Source organism: Leopardus geoffroyi, chromosome B2 (assembly GCF_018350155.1).
Source record: "Leopardus geoffroyi isolate Oge1 chromosome B2, O.geoffroyi_Oge1_pat1.0, whole genome shotgun sequence".
Taxonomy (NCBI): Eukaryota; Metazoa; Chordata; class Mammalia; order Carnivora; family Felidae; genus Leopardus; species Leopardus geoffroyi.
The window spans coordinates 106,063,621-106,080,249 of record NC_059332.1 but is presented as its reverse complement, the minus strand read 5'-3'; the positions used below and the strand labels follow the sequence as shown (position 1 = coordinate 106,080,249).

Sequence of the window (16,629 nt, the reverse complement as noted above, 5' to 3'; positions counted from 1 at the left end):
TTCAAGAGAGCTACACTTGTACGTGTCTTAGAGAGTGGCTAGTCTTAGCTCTCTGTCTCAATAGCCTTGATAAGGCAGTATTTTAGTTAATATGTAGTGAAGTTCTCAAAGTGCACTAACAAACTTCCTTGTCTTTACTCACCCTCCGAGTATTTGTCTATTAATTTCAGCTTTATTTGCTTTTTAATTTCAAAATATGTATTTCAAAGGGTTCTGTGCCCCCCCCCCCCCCGTAGCATCGTTTGATTCTATTTTTCTGATAATTCTTCATTATAATAGTGTCACCGTTTGCTAAAGCGTAGACGGTCCAAACCCAGTTTCCTGCGTAGCTGAACCAACCTCAGAGAAGCGAAGGGGTGGATGATCTCGAGGGTTTCGGTTTCAGACTGCGCGCGTGTCACACGCTTGCTGAAATGCCGTTTGCGTTTTCTACGTGGTTTCCCTCCCCCTGCGAAGCGCACTTCTAAGCTCTAACCTTTAGACAGCAGGTGATCTTCTTTATGAGAGTAAAAGGAAACGAAATTATGAAATAGCTGCTCTGTGAATGTTACAAGCTGTCTACGATTCAAAGGTCTAAAGCAAAAGACGTAAATATTATTTCATAAGGCAAAGATATTCTAACATGTCAAAAAGAAAAAAAACAAACCCCAAACTCCACCAGCCACCCTTTCAACTTAAACTTAAAGAACTGATGTAGTGAAATGGAGAAAATGAGAACAGTCGCCTGAAAGTCGCCATTGGTGAAGTGATGAAGAACATTTCCTGGCTTGGTCTGAAACTTGTCAGTTTTGTGAGTCTTGGCTGCATATGGATTTCTGTGGTACAGTGTACAGTTTTAAACAGCTGCCTAAAGTCATGTGTGACTAACCTGGTAAGTTTTGCTGGTCTAATATTTGTCTTTGCAGGAACTGGAACATGGAAAATTCAGCTTGTTGCAAATGAGTGAGGTATTTTTTCTTTATGAGAGATATTCTCCTAAGAAGTGGTAGCGAGGCCAGAAAGATTCTTTTTCCAAAATAAATTAGGGATGTTTTTAATTACAGAAGGTAGGGGAGCTCTTTTAGTTCTTTAAGTTATCTGTTCATAGATTTGTGTGTATGTGAGGAGGCATAGGACTTGGGTTACAGAGGCTTCAATGCAATAAATTTTGCATGCTTTAAAAGTATCAATTTAAACTCATTTATTACAAAACCATTTGTTTGTCTTGAAGTCAGAAATAGGTTTGGCCACAGGGCAATGCCTACTAGCTGCAGACGGCAGGCAGTACTGTTTATATTGTGGATGGATGGAGGTATCGGCAGGTGGATGCCCAAGGAAGCAGATGCAGATGCCATATAGAACAACATTTTATTTGAAAAGCAAGAATCGTTTTTAAATTGCTTTACTTCTGTCTGTGCATTTGTAATTTTTTTCAGTTATGAGTGTTTTGGTTAGAAAATTTATGTTTTCCTTCTCATTTCCGGGTGTCGCCCTTCCTATATACATTGTTTCATATCTTTCAGTTATTGTGACTCAGTTGTCCTTAAAACAGCCACTGAATCAACCGTAAAAACTAAATACATTCTAGCCACGGAAAGATGCACCCTTCTTATGTAAAGACAAAGGAAACAGCAAGATAGCTTAAAAGGTTATACTGCTTATAGTCCTACTTTTTAGAATAATAAAAGTACCAAATACAGTACTCATTGTCATGTTAAAGTATTGGAGGTAGAAATCCGTGGCAGAAAAAAAACAGATTTATTCATGTTACACTCTTCTGGCTTCATTTAAAATATAGTTTAAAACACTACCTAAGCTTGCTATGGATAGTAGCACTTTTTAAAGAAGTTTGGTATTTTATACAATTCATTGTTGAAGACTTCATTGCCATTAATGTAGAATTGTATGCTTTAGGTTTTGACAGTTGTCATCCAAACTTAAAAATGGAAGAATAAGACTATTAAATGTTTTATTTACTAAAAAAATTAAACATTTTCTCTGATTATAATAAGAACATATACTCATTGTAAAATATTTATAAGATAGAGAAGAAATAGAGATAAAGAAAAGAGTATTTTTCCTTCTAACATGTATGTAATTTTACATACAGTTGGGCACTCACCTTTTCCATTTCACATTACATTGTAAGTTTTTCCTATATCCTGAAGTTTTTATGGAAACAAGATCTTGAATATATTTAGAATATTTCCATCCGATAAGTGTACCACCATAATTTGTTAATTTCCCCACACTATCAAAACTGATGTTGGTTGCTTCCATGATTGTAGCCTCCCGTTTATTTGTTTTATTTATTTTTTTCTTTTATTTTTCAGTTAGGTTTAGTTTTCTCTTGCCTTTGTGTGGGCTCCTTTGGTCTCAGGCAGTAGGAGTGGACAGTTTGTTCCCTGTTGCACTGCCTTCCGTTTACCACCTACAGACAAAGGCACAGCTCATGTGGTGGCGGCTGCAAGAGACACGGTCTGCCAATTTCACTGGTGACTGTAATAAATGTTCTCCATCTGGGCCTCCCACACAGGACCTGGAGTGACAAAAGCTAGGTGAATAAACAGTGAGCATAGCCATGGATCAGGGGAAAGGATATGGAAAGTGCTGGAGTTTATTATACTGTGTGAATTTTTTTGTGCTCCATTCTTTTAGCCTGGACATTGGCTGTGAAGGTAAAATCTTTGATGTCACCGGGTGGTTCTTGATAGTGAGGCATCTTTGCCTTTTAAAAAGAAACACGAAGTCCGGTCCAAAGGAATGTTAGAATTGCCATTAATGCACAAATCATAGTTCTACGCATGAACAAGAGTATTTTACATCAGTTGGGGGATCTGTATGTGTTAGTTGAGTGTGTTAACTGACTTGACATTTTTGAGTTATATGTGCCTGTGCTGCAGAGAACAAAAAATAATTAGTGGTCTTCAGAACCCTAGTATTGTGGGATCCTTTATGAAAGAGAGACAAGGGACTCATGGTCAAATAACTTATGGAAATGCTTTTTGCCAGCTTTTTGTAGATTCACAGGCCACAACAATATATTAATGGATTTGTTTAATCATAGTTTTCTGATCTTCTTTGGCAGCAAAACTTTTTTTTTTTTTTGAGTAACAAGTCCCAACAACTGAGGAACTGCTGTTGAGAAATGCTGTGAGAAGCATCAATTCAACTCAATAAAAGACTGTTAGAAACAATAGAGTTCAGAAGGTTATCCTGTTTAAAAAAGCACAAACATCAGTACCTTTCTCGTATATTGATATATAACTTTATAACAAGATAATAGAACAATCCAAACATTCCATAAAATACCCAGAAATTAGCACCATTTGTATTGGTGTGCAAATGGGCAGACCGGTAAAACAGAAGACAGTCTAGAAATTAAACCAGGCACTTAAGGGTGTGGGGAATATGATAAAGATGGCAATTCAGACCAAAGTAGAGCTATTTATTTAGAACAAAAAATACCTTCCTTCAGTAGGTGAATGGATAAGTAAATTGTGGCACATCCAGACAAGGAAATATTATTCAGAGCTAAAAAGAAATGAGCTATCAAGCCATGAAAAGACATGGAGGAAACTTCAAGGTATATACTAAGTGAAAGAAGGCCAATCTGAAAAGACTACATACCGTATGATTCCAACTACATGACATTTTAGAAAAGGCAAAACTATGGAAGCAATGAAAAGACCTGTGGTTGCCAGAAATGGGTTTGTATGTGGTGGTGGTGGTGGTGGGGGGTGATGAATAGAGCACTGAGGATTGTTAGAATAGTGAAAATACTCTGTGTGATACAGCAATAGATATATGTCACTATGTATTTGTCCGAACCCACAGAATATACGACTCCATGCGTGAGCTCTAAGGCACGCTACGGACTTGGAGTGATTATATTGTGTCCATGTAGATTTATCCTTAGTAAAAATTGTACTCTTCTGATGAGTGATATTGATAACAGGGGGAGACTATGCATGTGTGGGAGCAGAAGGTATTTGGGAAATCTCCATACCTTAATCTCAATTATGCTCTAAATCTAAAGCTGCTCTAAGATAAAGTCTTTAAAAAAAGTTTAAACAAAATTTTAAAAACCTAACTACAATACTGATTCAAAATAGATTCAAAATAGATTCCAGGAGGTATTAAAAAATAGTGTGCTTTAAAAAAGTAGTGTGATTTAAATATACACAAATAACAAAAAGAAAACAAAACTTTACCCCATAGAAATTTTAGCATAAATTATGGAAGAATATTTCTACAATCTTGAAGTGGGAATGCCTTAGGAAGCCTGATTCAAAAATATGCATTATGTTGGCAAAGATGAAAAACATTTATAGTTGGCAAAGTTGGGATAAACCAGCACTCTCATGTACAATTGCACATCAAGAAATTTATCTGAGATTATTACTTAACTAACCAAAGATACATCTGCAAAAAGCTGTTTACAGCATGTTTGCACATAACATTACCACTATATTTCCAAGTTCCTGGTACTGTACTATTATAACTAATACATTATTATTTGAGTCCTCGCAGAGTTTTGTGAACTAAATGTTATCTCATTTATGTCTGATGAGAGTACTAAGTTTAGACAGCACAGGTGACTTTGAAAATATCACATCACGAGCAAGTGTCGCATATGGGACTAAAAGGCAGACTATTCTGCATTTACCAAGGTTGAAAGTATGGAAATGATATTAGTTCTGGCTGAGGTGGGCAGAGTAGACAAGGTTGTGCCCAGAAGTAGGTATGGGTTAAGAAGATTTGAGATCCAGGACTGGGATTGCGTGTTTTAAGCAGATCACTGGAATAGATGGAGCTAAGGTAAACTGGTAAGGATCCTAACTGTAAAGTAAGGAACATGAATTTGGTGAAGATTATAGAAGGTGTTGTGCTTTGGTTAAGAGCACAGGCTCTGGAGACAACTTTCAGATCTCTAAATCTTAACTCTTGGGCGATTTGCTAAACCTCCCTGTGTCTCAGTTGTACAATGGAGTTAAAAATAATGCTTACTAGTAGGGCTGTTGAGATGTTGAATGAGATTTAGTGTAAAACACCTTGTAGAGTGCCTGGAACATAGGAGCCACTCACTGCATGGTGGCTATAATGATGATGAAGAGTGGGGTGGAGAATACCATGAGATTAGAGAAGTGTGTTGACAAACTCTGTTTCATCAGAACCCTATAGACCTGACTCATGAGGCTACCTTGCCCAAGACCACTTGATGGGCTTTCCATTCAGCCTGTTAAATTTAGTCTTGACTCAATACTGTTACAATATGGCTTTATGGTCACCAAGAAACATCTGTTAACTTATTGTTTAAAATGGAACGGAGAGGGGTGCCTGGCTGGCTCAGTCAGTGGAGCGTGGGACTCTTGATCTTGGGAGTGTGAATTCAAGCCCCATGTTGGGTGTAGAGATTGCTTAAAAATAAAACCTTTAAAAATGAAAAAAAGATAAAATAAAATGGAATGGAGAATCTACCCAGCATCCACCCTGTTGTTTTTATGAGCTAACAGATTTTTGAAGGGATATGAAAATTCGACTGCAAAATGACTCTTACATTTGATTTTATATGATTGTGGTTCAATCATATAAAGGAGAATCAAAAGCTTCATTTTGAACAAAATTGTGGAAACAAAGTACTATTGTAAGGTGACTTTTAAAAAATCTGAATATAATTCATCTTTAACCTATGAGTCCTTTAAATGGATGAATTGACTAAAGTCACAGGTTTATTTAATACCGTGTGAGAATCTATCCAATGTCCTCAACCACTCCTTACAGTCATATCCCCACTCCCACCTTTATCATTTCTGCAGAGTTCTTAGACATTCCATCTTACAATTTGCACTGGCATTTTACCTGATTTCGGGACTGATTTAATGACTTTAAAACATTGTACTTTCTAGTCAGAAAGCATGGAGGAGGCAACGCTATTCCAGGAAGCTTTTTATAAAAAGGTGTGGTAGTTGTACTGAACACAGTATTGATAGCTGGTATTTATTATCTCCTTCTTCACTTCAGGGCAGGCAGCTTGACATTGGCATGCCATATAACCTGAGTGAACCGGTGAGTAATCGCTTCCATTGTCTGGAAGTTCACAGTGTTTGTATTGATAAAAATGGGGCAATGGTCAGGTTTTATTACAATGAAAATGTTCCCTAAGTAAAGTCTCATGTATTGGTCCTTGATGGAGGAAACTCAGTTGAAAATAGTGAGACGTCAGAATTATAGAATATTCAAAAATGAACTCAGGCACAGTGTTTTGAAGAGGAAAGAACACAGGACAAATTCAACTCTGTGATTTTGGTTCTACATTACTGTGTGGCTTTGGATAAATACTTAATATTTCTGAGACTTAGTTTTATTATATGCTGTCTGAGAGGGTTGGATTAGATGGTCTCCAGTGTTTCCTCTAACAATTACACTTATGGTTTTATTACTTTCCCGCACCTGTATCCATTTATTCAACTAGTGTTTAGTGACTCAAAATATAAACATGAACAGACTTCCCAAGCTGTTGATCTATTTAGGTTTTGATATGCTGCCTTCTGGTTGAGTTCCCAGTTTTGAGTTTTGCTTTTTTTTTTTTTTTAACTATTTAAGTTTATTTCTTTCTTTTGAGAGAGAGAGAGAGGGAGAGAGAGAGAGAGAGAGAGCGAGCACACAAGTGGGGTGGGGGCAGAGAGAGGAGGAGAGAGAATTCTAAGCAGACTCTGCACTGACAGTCTCGATGTGGAGCTCAAACTCATGAACTTTAAGATCATGACCTGAGCCAAAACCAAGAGCCAGATGCTTAACCAATTGAGCCACCCAGGCACCCTTGGGCTTGGCTTGTGCGTGAGGACATGGCAAGGACGCACAATATGCTCGATGCCATGTTGTCCGGGACTTTACCTGCTGCCAGCCACCCGGTGGACAGTGTGTTCCCTGAAGGTTGGGTGCTCTCTGGCTTCTAGGCCTGCCCACCCCACCCCACCTGTACTCAGCAATCCCGCAGCCCTGTAGTGAATCACACCAAGCCCTGCTCTGCCTGTAGATATGAGGGCTCTGCTTAGAATTCCAAAAGTCTTGATCCTTCTGAGGCCACGGGTTCCTGGGTAGATATCTATTTCTAAAATACTTTTTGTTACTAAGTTGTATTACCAGGTAACAAGAAAAAGTCACACTTCTTTAGTCACCATTGTCTCTTTATTATCTTTTGCAGTGCATCCAAGGATGTCATTTTTGGAACTCTGTAGATCAGGAAAACTGTCCTTTAAAGTGTGTAAGTATTAATTATGTTTCTGTTTTGATACTAATAATGCCTTCAAGAGCAAAGTCATCTAGGAGGATTCCCGCTTGAATTTCCACTGGCTTTCAATTAGTTTGCTTGACTCTAAAGGAAAAGTATGATAGCCTGAGTGATACATAATTTGAGATAAACATTACTAATGCAACTGGAGACCAAGGGAATTTAATGAAAACCATGGAACCCAGGAATGTTCAATTGCTCCAAACCATAAAGGCCTTTTAGTAGAATGTCAGGCCTTTGTTAAATTTCCTAGTCTAACGCTTCTCAAAATTTAAAGTACAATAATCTAAGGATCTTGTTAAAATGCAGATTCTGATTCTGTAGATCTTGGGTGGGACATGAGATTCTGTACTTGTAACATGCTCCCAGGTGATGTGATGCTTGTAGCCCTTGGATTACACTTGGATAGCAAGGTCCTAGATCATGTTGAAAGTTTCTCTGCAGGGAACACGGCAGCAACCTAATCCAGGAATCATAGCCCCTACGTTCATTCCACTCTATGTAGAAAATACATCCCCCAATAGTTGTTTTTTAATTTATCCCAGCTTTGCCATTTAGTGTATAACTAGGTAAGGTACTTAACCTCTGGGTACTTTACTTTCCTCATCAATAAATTAGGATAATAATAGAATCTCCTCCCTAAGGACAAGGCCCGATACACTGTAATTACTCAGATCTAATGAATAAGAATTTTGTGTTATTTAAAAGTGAGTTGGTTCCTTTTTTTCAGATTGTTCAGGTTGGAGGTTAAATCATGAGAATTTGGGGGTAATTTTAATATTGTTTTCTATTAATAAGTGAAACTATATCATTGAAATTTAAATAAGGACATTAGCTTTTCCTTACAAAGGGTGCTCATAGCTCTTCCTGTATGATATGTCCGCAGAAGTCACTATTGTGGGAGTTGCTTAGGCCGACTCTCACATTTGGGACCATGTGCCCCATAGAATGGAAGTTACCAAAACGTGGAACAGGTGCTATCTGGATTTTGGAGCTATTACACATTCTAAAAACACTCTTACCTTTCTTTTGGTACCACTTTTTACGAACTTCAGCTAAGATCGTTACTTGTTTAGTTTGTGTTTGCTATCTTTTGCTCTGACACGTAAACCCATCAGAGTGGGTCTCTCTCCTTCTGGTTCACACTGTGTCTACCGCACAGGACACAGTGAGGGGCACAAAGCAGGTGCTCAGAGAGCACTTGCTGGGTGAATGAATGGGAAGTGCCATTTGTTGCTGGCAACAGTCCAGGCAATAGAGTGGGCACCGGAGCAGCCAGTCTGGGCAGGGGAACCTACTGGCCTTTGCTAGCCAGAGCAGCAGGTGGTTTCCATTTCAGCTTCTGTCTCCACTGGGCATCTGCCAACACCTCTTCATTCGCTAACCTGGTCCATCACAGATGACCTCTTAGTTGCCTGGGATTTTCTAGTAGACATCAGGCTCCACCATTTTTCCAGTGATGCAAACATGATTTTTATAGCTGTTCATACAGTGTGGCCTGCCTGGATAGAAGGCCCAAGTCTGGGCTTCTTGGTCTTGATTGTTTTTATTGGTTATGTGTCAATGGTGAGGCAAGAAATTAATTTGAAAGAAATATATACCAAAGTGTCATTAAAATGATTTACAACTTTAAGGATTTTAAGTGGTTTTCTTTTTCTTTTTTTCCATGCAGAACGACACATATGCCACTGTTTGTGAGGTGAGTTGGCAATCACAGAGATGTCATCAAACTCCATGTTTTCATCTATTATATTTAAAAAGCTATTGAAATAAGAATGAAGAAGCCAGGGCATCTGGGTGCCTCAGTTAAGTGGTCAAGTATGGGACACTTGATTTCGGCTCAGGTCATGATCTCACGGTTTCCTGAATTTGAGCCCTGTGTTGGACTCTGCATACCAATTGAGTAGAGTCAACTTGGAATTCTCCCTTTCTCCTTCTCTCTGACTCTCCCCTGCTTGCACTTTGTCTCCTTCAAAATAAATTAATTAATTAAAGAGAGAGAGAGGCACTTGGGTGGCTCAGTCGGTTAAGTGTCCGACTTTGGCTCAGGTCATGATCCCTTGGTTTGTGAGTTTGAGCCCTGCATTGGGCTCTTTGCTGTCAGCACAGAGCCTGCTTGGGATCTTCTGTCCTCCTATCTCTCTCCCCCTTCCCTGCTTGCTCTCTCTTTCTGTCTCTCTCTCAAAAATAAAAAAAAACATTAAAACAAAAAAAAGAATGAAGAAGACTTAGTAATTCTCAGAGCACAGAAATGCTCACCTGGGAGTGCTATAAATGTGGGTATAAAAATGACTGTGAGATTCCATTTTTGACACAAATATTTGCTGTTTTATATACCCATGTGCATATATATATGTGTGTATATGTATACACACCTTCACATATATACATATATACTACTCTAATTTGATTGGACAGTTTCTATTCTGAGTGTCCGGTGGGGGAAAGGGTGGTTGGGGAAGGGGGAAAGTGCACATCTAGGGATACCCTTACCGCTGCTGATCTCATTTTCTTCCCCACAAATCACAGTGGTCTGTCATTAAATACAGAACATTAAAAAAAGAACACTGTAATTGCAATTTTCTTCCTTATTCAACAAACTCCTTTGACAACATTTTAAAGCACAGCTTTTAAAATATTTTATTTTTTATTTGTTTCCCCTGCTGTGATGACATGACACTTGAGGCTGACTCTGGCTGTTCAGATCTCTTCTCAGCACACTGCCTGCTACCCCTGCCCATGCTGGTCCCTCCCCTGCATTGCATTTTCTCTTCTTTTTCAGAAAGACCGTAGAAATTTTGATCATTTCTTATTTGATCTTCCTCAACTGTTTTGGATTCTATGGCCCTCAGAATTAGTTTTAGGTTGACAACAGATGTTTATGAAGAAACTGCATTATTTCTCAGCTTAAAGTTTATGTTGTATTCTATGCAAATGTCCTTGAAACCGGGGAGCGGAACTATTTTCTTCTGCCTGGGAAAGGAGTATAAATTATCATCCATTAGTAAAATAGGACAATGTCTTTTTACTAGAGAATAAAAATAAAAAACAAAAAACATTACACTGGAACATATTCTCAATAGTTTGTGCTTACTTTTCACCTCAAGTGATTTTTTTCCTTGGGGACAGATGGAAGGGTCAGGGTTGGCTAAGAAGTGATAAAACCGAGGGGAAAATTCACTCCGTATGTAAAAAAAACAATTATAGGTCTTTCTTGATTGAGATTAAAAAAAGCTGCCTGAGAGTCTTTTTATATGATTAAAGTAAAATTACCTCCCCCTCTCCCCAAACCATCCTTGGGGAGACTGTCAAGAAAGGCAGAGAGAGTTCAAGGCTCTCAAGTGCTGAAGCAGCCCAGGATTGGATTTCTAATGCTGTAGCTCCCAGGCAATCATTGTGCTGCCCAGTTGCCTGTGTTTATATAATGTATATCTTTTCTCACAGTGTTATAACTTCCATAATTATTCTGTTCTTTTCTATTAATACTTGGCTATTTTACACTTACAATTTTTTTTAATGTTTATTGTTGAAAGAGAAAGAGAGAGAGAGAGAGAGAGACAGAGCACAAGTGGGGGAGGGGCAGGGAGACAAGGAGACGCAGAATTCGAAGCAGGCTCCAGGCTCCGAGCTGTCAGCGCAGAGCCCCATGTGGGGCTCAAACCCACCAATCATGAGATGATGACCTGAGCCTAAGTCAGCTGCTTAACCGACTGAGCCACCCAGTTGCCCAGATACTTTGCTATTTTACACTTTAAATAAAGTAGAACTGAATAGCAATACATGCTTTATAGATATGGAGATCGAGATAGGTATGTGGATGGAGACTTAAACTCAGCTACCCACACCTGCAGGAAATCAAACTCTTCAACCATTAATGCGTCAACCCAGGAAGCTGGGAATTTCTGCGCATGGTCCTTGGAGGAAATAGTCTTGAAAATGTTAGCTTAACAAAGTATAAGTTGGAAAATGATGTTAGTCCATGAGAGGGCTTATCCCTGGTAATTAAAAACACAAATTAGATCGTATTGTTCCTAAAAATCTTTTTATGGCTTCGCATTGCTGTTTCAGAAAAAGTACGAACTACCGTTTGCTGGCTCCCCGGCCTCTTCTTGCACCCCTCTTCCTGTTCTCTGTGCCGGCCACACTGGCCTTTCCCTCTTCTGAGCACAGGAGGCACACTCCTGCCTCCCAGCTTTTGCCCTTAAGACCCATAGGAGCCCAGCTCCTTGAAATCACTTAGGCCTTGCTCTAGGGTCATCTTTGCGTGGTTCTTTCTGAGTGCCCTGATGAGACAGCCTTCCTGCCCAGTCAGGACTTAATGCCTTGAACTCGTCTTATTTTCTTCATAGTACTTTTCATTATCTGAATTTTATTTTATTTTGTTTTTTATGGCTTTTTTTCTTTTGTAAGTTTGTTTATTTATTTATTTATTGAGAGAGAGAGACAGAGAGAGAGAGAGAGAGAGAGAGAGAGAACAAGCTGGGGAGGGGCAGAGAGAGACGGACACAGAGGATCCAAAGTGGGCTCTGTGGTGAGAACAAATAGCCCGATTCGGGGCTTGAACTCGGGAACCGGGAGTTCATGACCTGAGCCCAAGTCAGTTGCTTAAGCAACTGAGCCACCCAATCAATCACCCCTGAATGTATTTTGTTTAAAAGAATTTTTACTCTGTTGTTGTCGGTCCTCTTCTAAGAGAACGTACATTCCATGAAGGTAGGGAACTTACTGGTCTTGCTCCCTGCCAGATCCTTCAAGCCTAAACCCGTGCTTGGCACACACAAAAAATGTACTCAGCAAACACGTTTTGAATGAATGAACGGTGTTTTAGGGAAAGAAGCCACAATTCATATGGAGAGGCTGTAACTAGGGGCATCCCAGGAAGGTGGTAGGTGTGTCCTCCTTGTGCTACAGGAGTAAGAAAAGGCATTTTGCAGCATGTGAGCCAGTCTGATAAACACAGGAGTGGAGCCAGAGGACAAAGAGACAAGTGGTTTTACTACAATGGGAGAAATGGCAGTAGGGACTAAAACAGAGACAGCAGGTCGATGTAGCCCCTGGGAAGCATGCACTTGGCTTCTGCAGTGGGAATGGTAGCTCAGTAGCCCGGAATAAATACACTGTGTAATTGCCCCATCCACGGGCTCTGGGCTCAGATTCTCTGGATTCCTTAAATCCAAAACCTTTAGATGCTCTCTAGGCAATTTGAGCACTGGGTAATGTCATGCGAAGTCCAACGTTACATAACAGAGAGAGGGAATCTAATACACAGTGTTGCGACCACTTGATATAATATTTAAACTCCTTAGAGCAGAAACTTCCAGTTTTATGACTACAGGTCCCGGAGAGCTATGTACAGCATGGTGATTATAGCTAATAATACTGCATTATATACCTGAATGTTGCCGAGAAAGTAGATCTTAAATGTTCTCACCCCAGAAAAGAAATGGTCATTGTGTGATGGGATGGAGATGTTAGCAAATGCCATTGTGTTAATCATTTTGCAACATATAAATATATCAGATTAACATGTTGTACACCTTAAATTTACACAATTTATGTGTCAATTACATCTCAATAAGGCTGAAAAAAAATACAAGGTTCACAAAGTAACAAAACATTTAAACTCCTAGATAGATCAGAATTTTATTTATGTATTTTCCCCTGAAAAAAAATGCAGGAAAAATAAGCCCACAATTTCCTGGGCAGTCAGTACTAGCTGTATTTCCAAAATAAACACTATTCCATCTCCTTTCTTCTTCCTTGGTGACTTGGAAAAAAATTTCCATGTTACATGATAATTTTGTTGCCACGTGGTATATTTATTCTCTCCTCAGGTAATGAACACGTTGAATGCATTTTATTGAAACCTGCAATAAGGATGTGAAAAGTATACTAAACCCTTAAGTTAAATAATCCTGAGCCCAGACTGAGGTATTTAAATTAATCCTTAACTAAGCAAACCTGAGCTTATCAGCCTGTACTTCCTTTGAGTGCCCAGGTCAAACATTGTGCAGCTAGTATTTGTAAATTACCTGGGATGTTTAGGGCAAATGTGTTGTGTCATCGTTTCCACCATCATCATGAGAAACAATAGCATGTTGTCTTAGGTATTATAATTGCAAATTGACTGAGAGCAGGAATATGGATCATGATTGTGCTATAGTCACAATTTGTGCCTTTTCTCCAAGAGTTTTTTCCCCTTCCTTTCTTTTCTTTTCTCTTTCTTGTTTTGTTTTCTTTCTTGTTAGATTGTGGTGATGGTTGCCCAATTTTATGAGTATAGTGAAAAACCACTGAACTGTGTGCTTTAAATGGCTGAATTTTATGGCATATGAAATAGATCTCAGTAAAACTGTTAAAAAAAAAAAGAAAAAAAAGTAAGTGCTGTTTCAAGATCCTCCCCCACCCCCCCAACCCCCCACCACCCAACCTGTATGTGTGTGCCAAGTTGTTTTGTGAAAATGTGTTTTGGAATCTGGGACATGATCAAAAAAGTTTGAAAGGTGCTCTTCTAATTCCACTAGCAATTACTAATTCCACTGCGGTGGAAATAATTGATACACCGGTATACTTACATAGCAGGCATTCGCATTTCACAATTTAGTTGAAATGTATCAGCGAAAGCAGTTCCTGGGCTGCACTGACTGGTATGGTCCCTGTCTTCCTTAGCGAGAATCATGTGAGGTTGGCTGCCGCGGTGCTGAAGGTGCATACGAAGAGGAAGTGCTGGGTAAGCAGATGCCCGCCACTATTATTGAAAATAATCAACACCACTCGAGGGACTGTGCGTATGTAAGGAGAATGAGCCACCTTCTAAACTATCTAGACTTCTGGGGCGCCTGGATGGCTCAGTCGGTTAAGCGGCCAACTCCTGATTTCGGCTCAGGTTGTGGGTTCAAGCCCACATCACATGGGGTTCTGCGCTCCCAGCATGGAGCCTGCTTTGGATCCTCTGTCTCCCTCTTTCTGTCCCTCCCCCACTCGCACTTTCTCTCAAAAATAAATGAACGTTAAAAATTTTTTTAAATATTTAGACTTCTCTATCTCAGTGTAATAAAAAATATATACATATATAGAAAAAAATTCATTATTTTCAAATGTGGAAGCCATTGTGATAGAAACTCAGCAAAACCCTTCTTTTATTAAAAAAATTTTTTTTTAACGTTTATTTATTTTTGGGACAGAGAGAGACAGAGCATGAACGGGGGAGGGGCAGAGAGAGAGGGAGACACAGAATTGGAAGCAGGCTCCAGGCTCTGAGCCATCAGCCCAGAGCCTGACGCGGGGCTTAAACTCACGGACCGCGAGATCGTGACCTGAGCTGAAGTCCGACGCTTAACCAACTGAGCCATCCAGGCGCCCCGCAAAACTCTTCTTTTAGAGCAAAATAGGGTGCAGAGCACATGACCGAGGTTTAAAATTGGAGGTTTTGCGGTCACTTCAGTAGATGAGATCACTTCCATCTTAATGAAAGAGACAACTATGAATCCTAACTAGATTTGAGGTCAGGAAATGCCACTGTTTTAATGAACCAAAAGCATAAGAATATTTTATTTAATATGCAGTTAATTATTCAGCTAACAGCTAGTCAGCAGAGTATCTACTATCTGCCTGGCTCCCTTCAAGGCCCTGGGAAATTTGCTGAATGTCTAGAAACTATGCTTCTTGCTTTTAGATTCTGATTAAGTAGGGTACTTGGCTATACGTCTCCAGTTCCCTTTGATTTCAGAGCAGGTTGGGTGTGTCTTAGTGAATTTGCCCTAGTGTGTTAATTCTCTAGTGGTTTCTGAAGAACCAACTCTTTGGTAAGTCACAGCCTGGATGTTAGTAGCTTTCTTTTCCAGAATTTCCAGGGTCTTCCTCCCACGAAGAGGTAGACTGTTCCCTCCAGAAGGGGAAATGATTGATTCTCCTATAAGTTGTGCTCTTTGCTTCAATGGCTTGCTCCTTGCTCTCAGTGACTGATGGAAACTGGAAGGAGGATCTTGCCTGGCTCTCCTGATCTGCTTCTGCCCTTTCGTATCCCACAAAAGAACCCCCTTGACATTTCTGTGGAGAGATAAGTGATAGTACATTCTTTTCCTTCTGTGTAGTGGGAATTAGCTATGGATAAAATTTATATTCTATGGTTTCCAAACTGTGCACCAAAGAACCTCCCTCCCCCATCCCTCTCCCTCCTCCCCCTCCCCCTCCCCCCTCCCAGTGCATCACACATACCTCATAGGAAAGCATGGGGCATTTTAAACATTTAAGGGAACCATAGGGGTAATTGATCTTCTGGACGTTATTGGAACTACTAGTTGTAGGTAGTTCATGGTATAAACAACGAAATGAGCTACATTCCTTTCTATATCATATCTTTGCAACGCTGAGTTTTTTTGGCGATTGCTGGGATAAAAGCAAGTACCGTAAAGAACTCAACTTGGAACAGGAAATGAGGATGGTGGTGCCCAACCTGATTACAATATTGGAGAAATTGTGCCAAGCCCAATAGGCACACAGATCCCATTAGTGTGCAATTCATTTTTTTTTTAAGTTTATTTCTTCATTTTGAGAGAGAGAGCACAAGCAGGGGAAGGGCAGAGAGAGAGGCAGAGAGAGAGAGAATCCCAAGCAGGCTCCACAATTGTCAGCACGGAGCCCGATGTGGGGCTTGAACCCCTGAACTGTGAGATCATGACCTGAGTGGAACTCAAGAGTTGGACGCTTAACCGCTTGAGCCATCCAGGCACACCAGTGTGCAATTCTCTTTATTGAAGGATTAAATACATATATTGTCTTTCTATTTATGTGTGTTATTATTATTATTTTTTCAAATATCTGCTAAGTTGAAAGGACACACATAACTGAAGTTATACTTAATACATGGAGCTGTTTGGTAATTCTTTTGGTCCAGGGAGTTATGCAAAAATTACTGAGAAACTAAAGATGCCAGAACTGAGAAAGTTCGGAAAGCTTTGAGTTGCGTTCCTTTCTTATATTCCAGAATTATACTAACAACTTAATTATATATTTTTATAACACAAGTGTAATTGGTGCTTTATTTAATATTTCACACTGGTTATGGATCAATGTCTATATACCATTAACAAATGATATGTATCAAGTCTAAATAAAAGCAATTGTGCTTACAGGCCATATCTTCAGTTTGTTATAATGAATCTTTTTGCCCAAACACCTAAGATCCCTTTTTGTCTCTAACACACCTAGTACCTAGTTCACCTATCTCTGAGTCTGCTGTATTATTCTGTTCTAGATACCGTCCGTGTCTCTCTTCCACGTGGTGGAAATAGCAATGGTGAAATAAAAAGAACTAATATTTGTTAGGTATTTATGAGTCAGGCACTGCTAAAAGT

At 39.5% G+C, this 16,629-nt stretch overlaps 1 protein-coding gene across 8 annotated transcripts in view; it reads left to right on the top strand.

Moving 5' to 3' along the window:
* Positions 1 to 278: 278 nt before the first annotated feature.
* The window catches only part of ROS1 (ROS proto-oncogene 1, receptor tyrosine kinase), a 120,613-nt gene continuing 104,262 nt past the window's right edge, over positions 279 to 16,629 (top strand). For 5 of the 8 annotated variants that reach the window (XM_045499390.1, XM_045499388.1, XM_045499391.1 and 2 more), the window contains exons 1-5: positions 281 to 871; positions 6,004 to 6,048; positions 7,187 to 7,246; positions 8,946 to 8,972; positions 13,943 to 14,003. In XM_045499390.1, coding sequence (XP_045355346.1) covers positions 749 to 871; positions 6,004 to 6,048; positions 7,187 to 7,246; positions 8,946 to 8,972; positions 13,943 to 14,003 — 316 coding nt within the window. In that variant the 5' untranslated portion in view covers positions 281 to 748. Of the gene's footprint in view, positions 872 to 6,003; positions 6,049 to 7,186; positions 7,247 to 8,945; positions 8,973 to 13,942; positions 14,004 to 16,629 lie in introns of those variants that run through there. The other 3 variants (XM_045499393.1, XR_006717517.1, XM_045499392.1) reach the window with 3 other exon arrangements.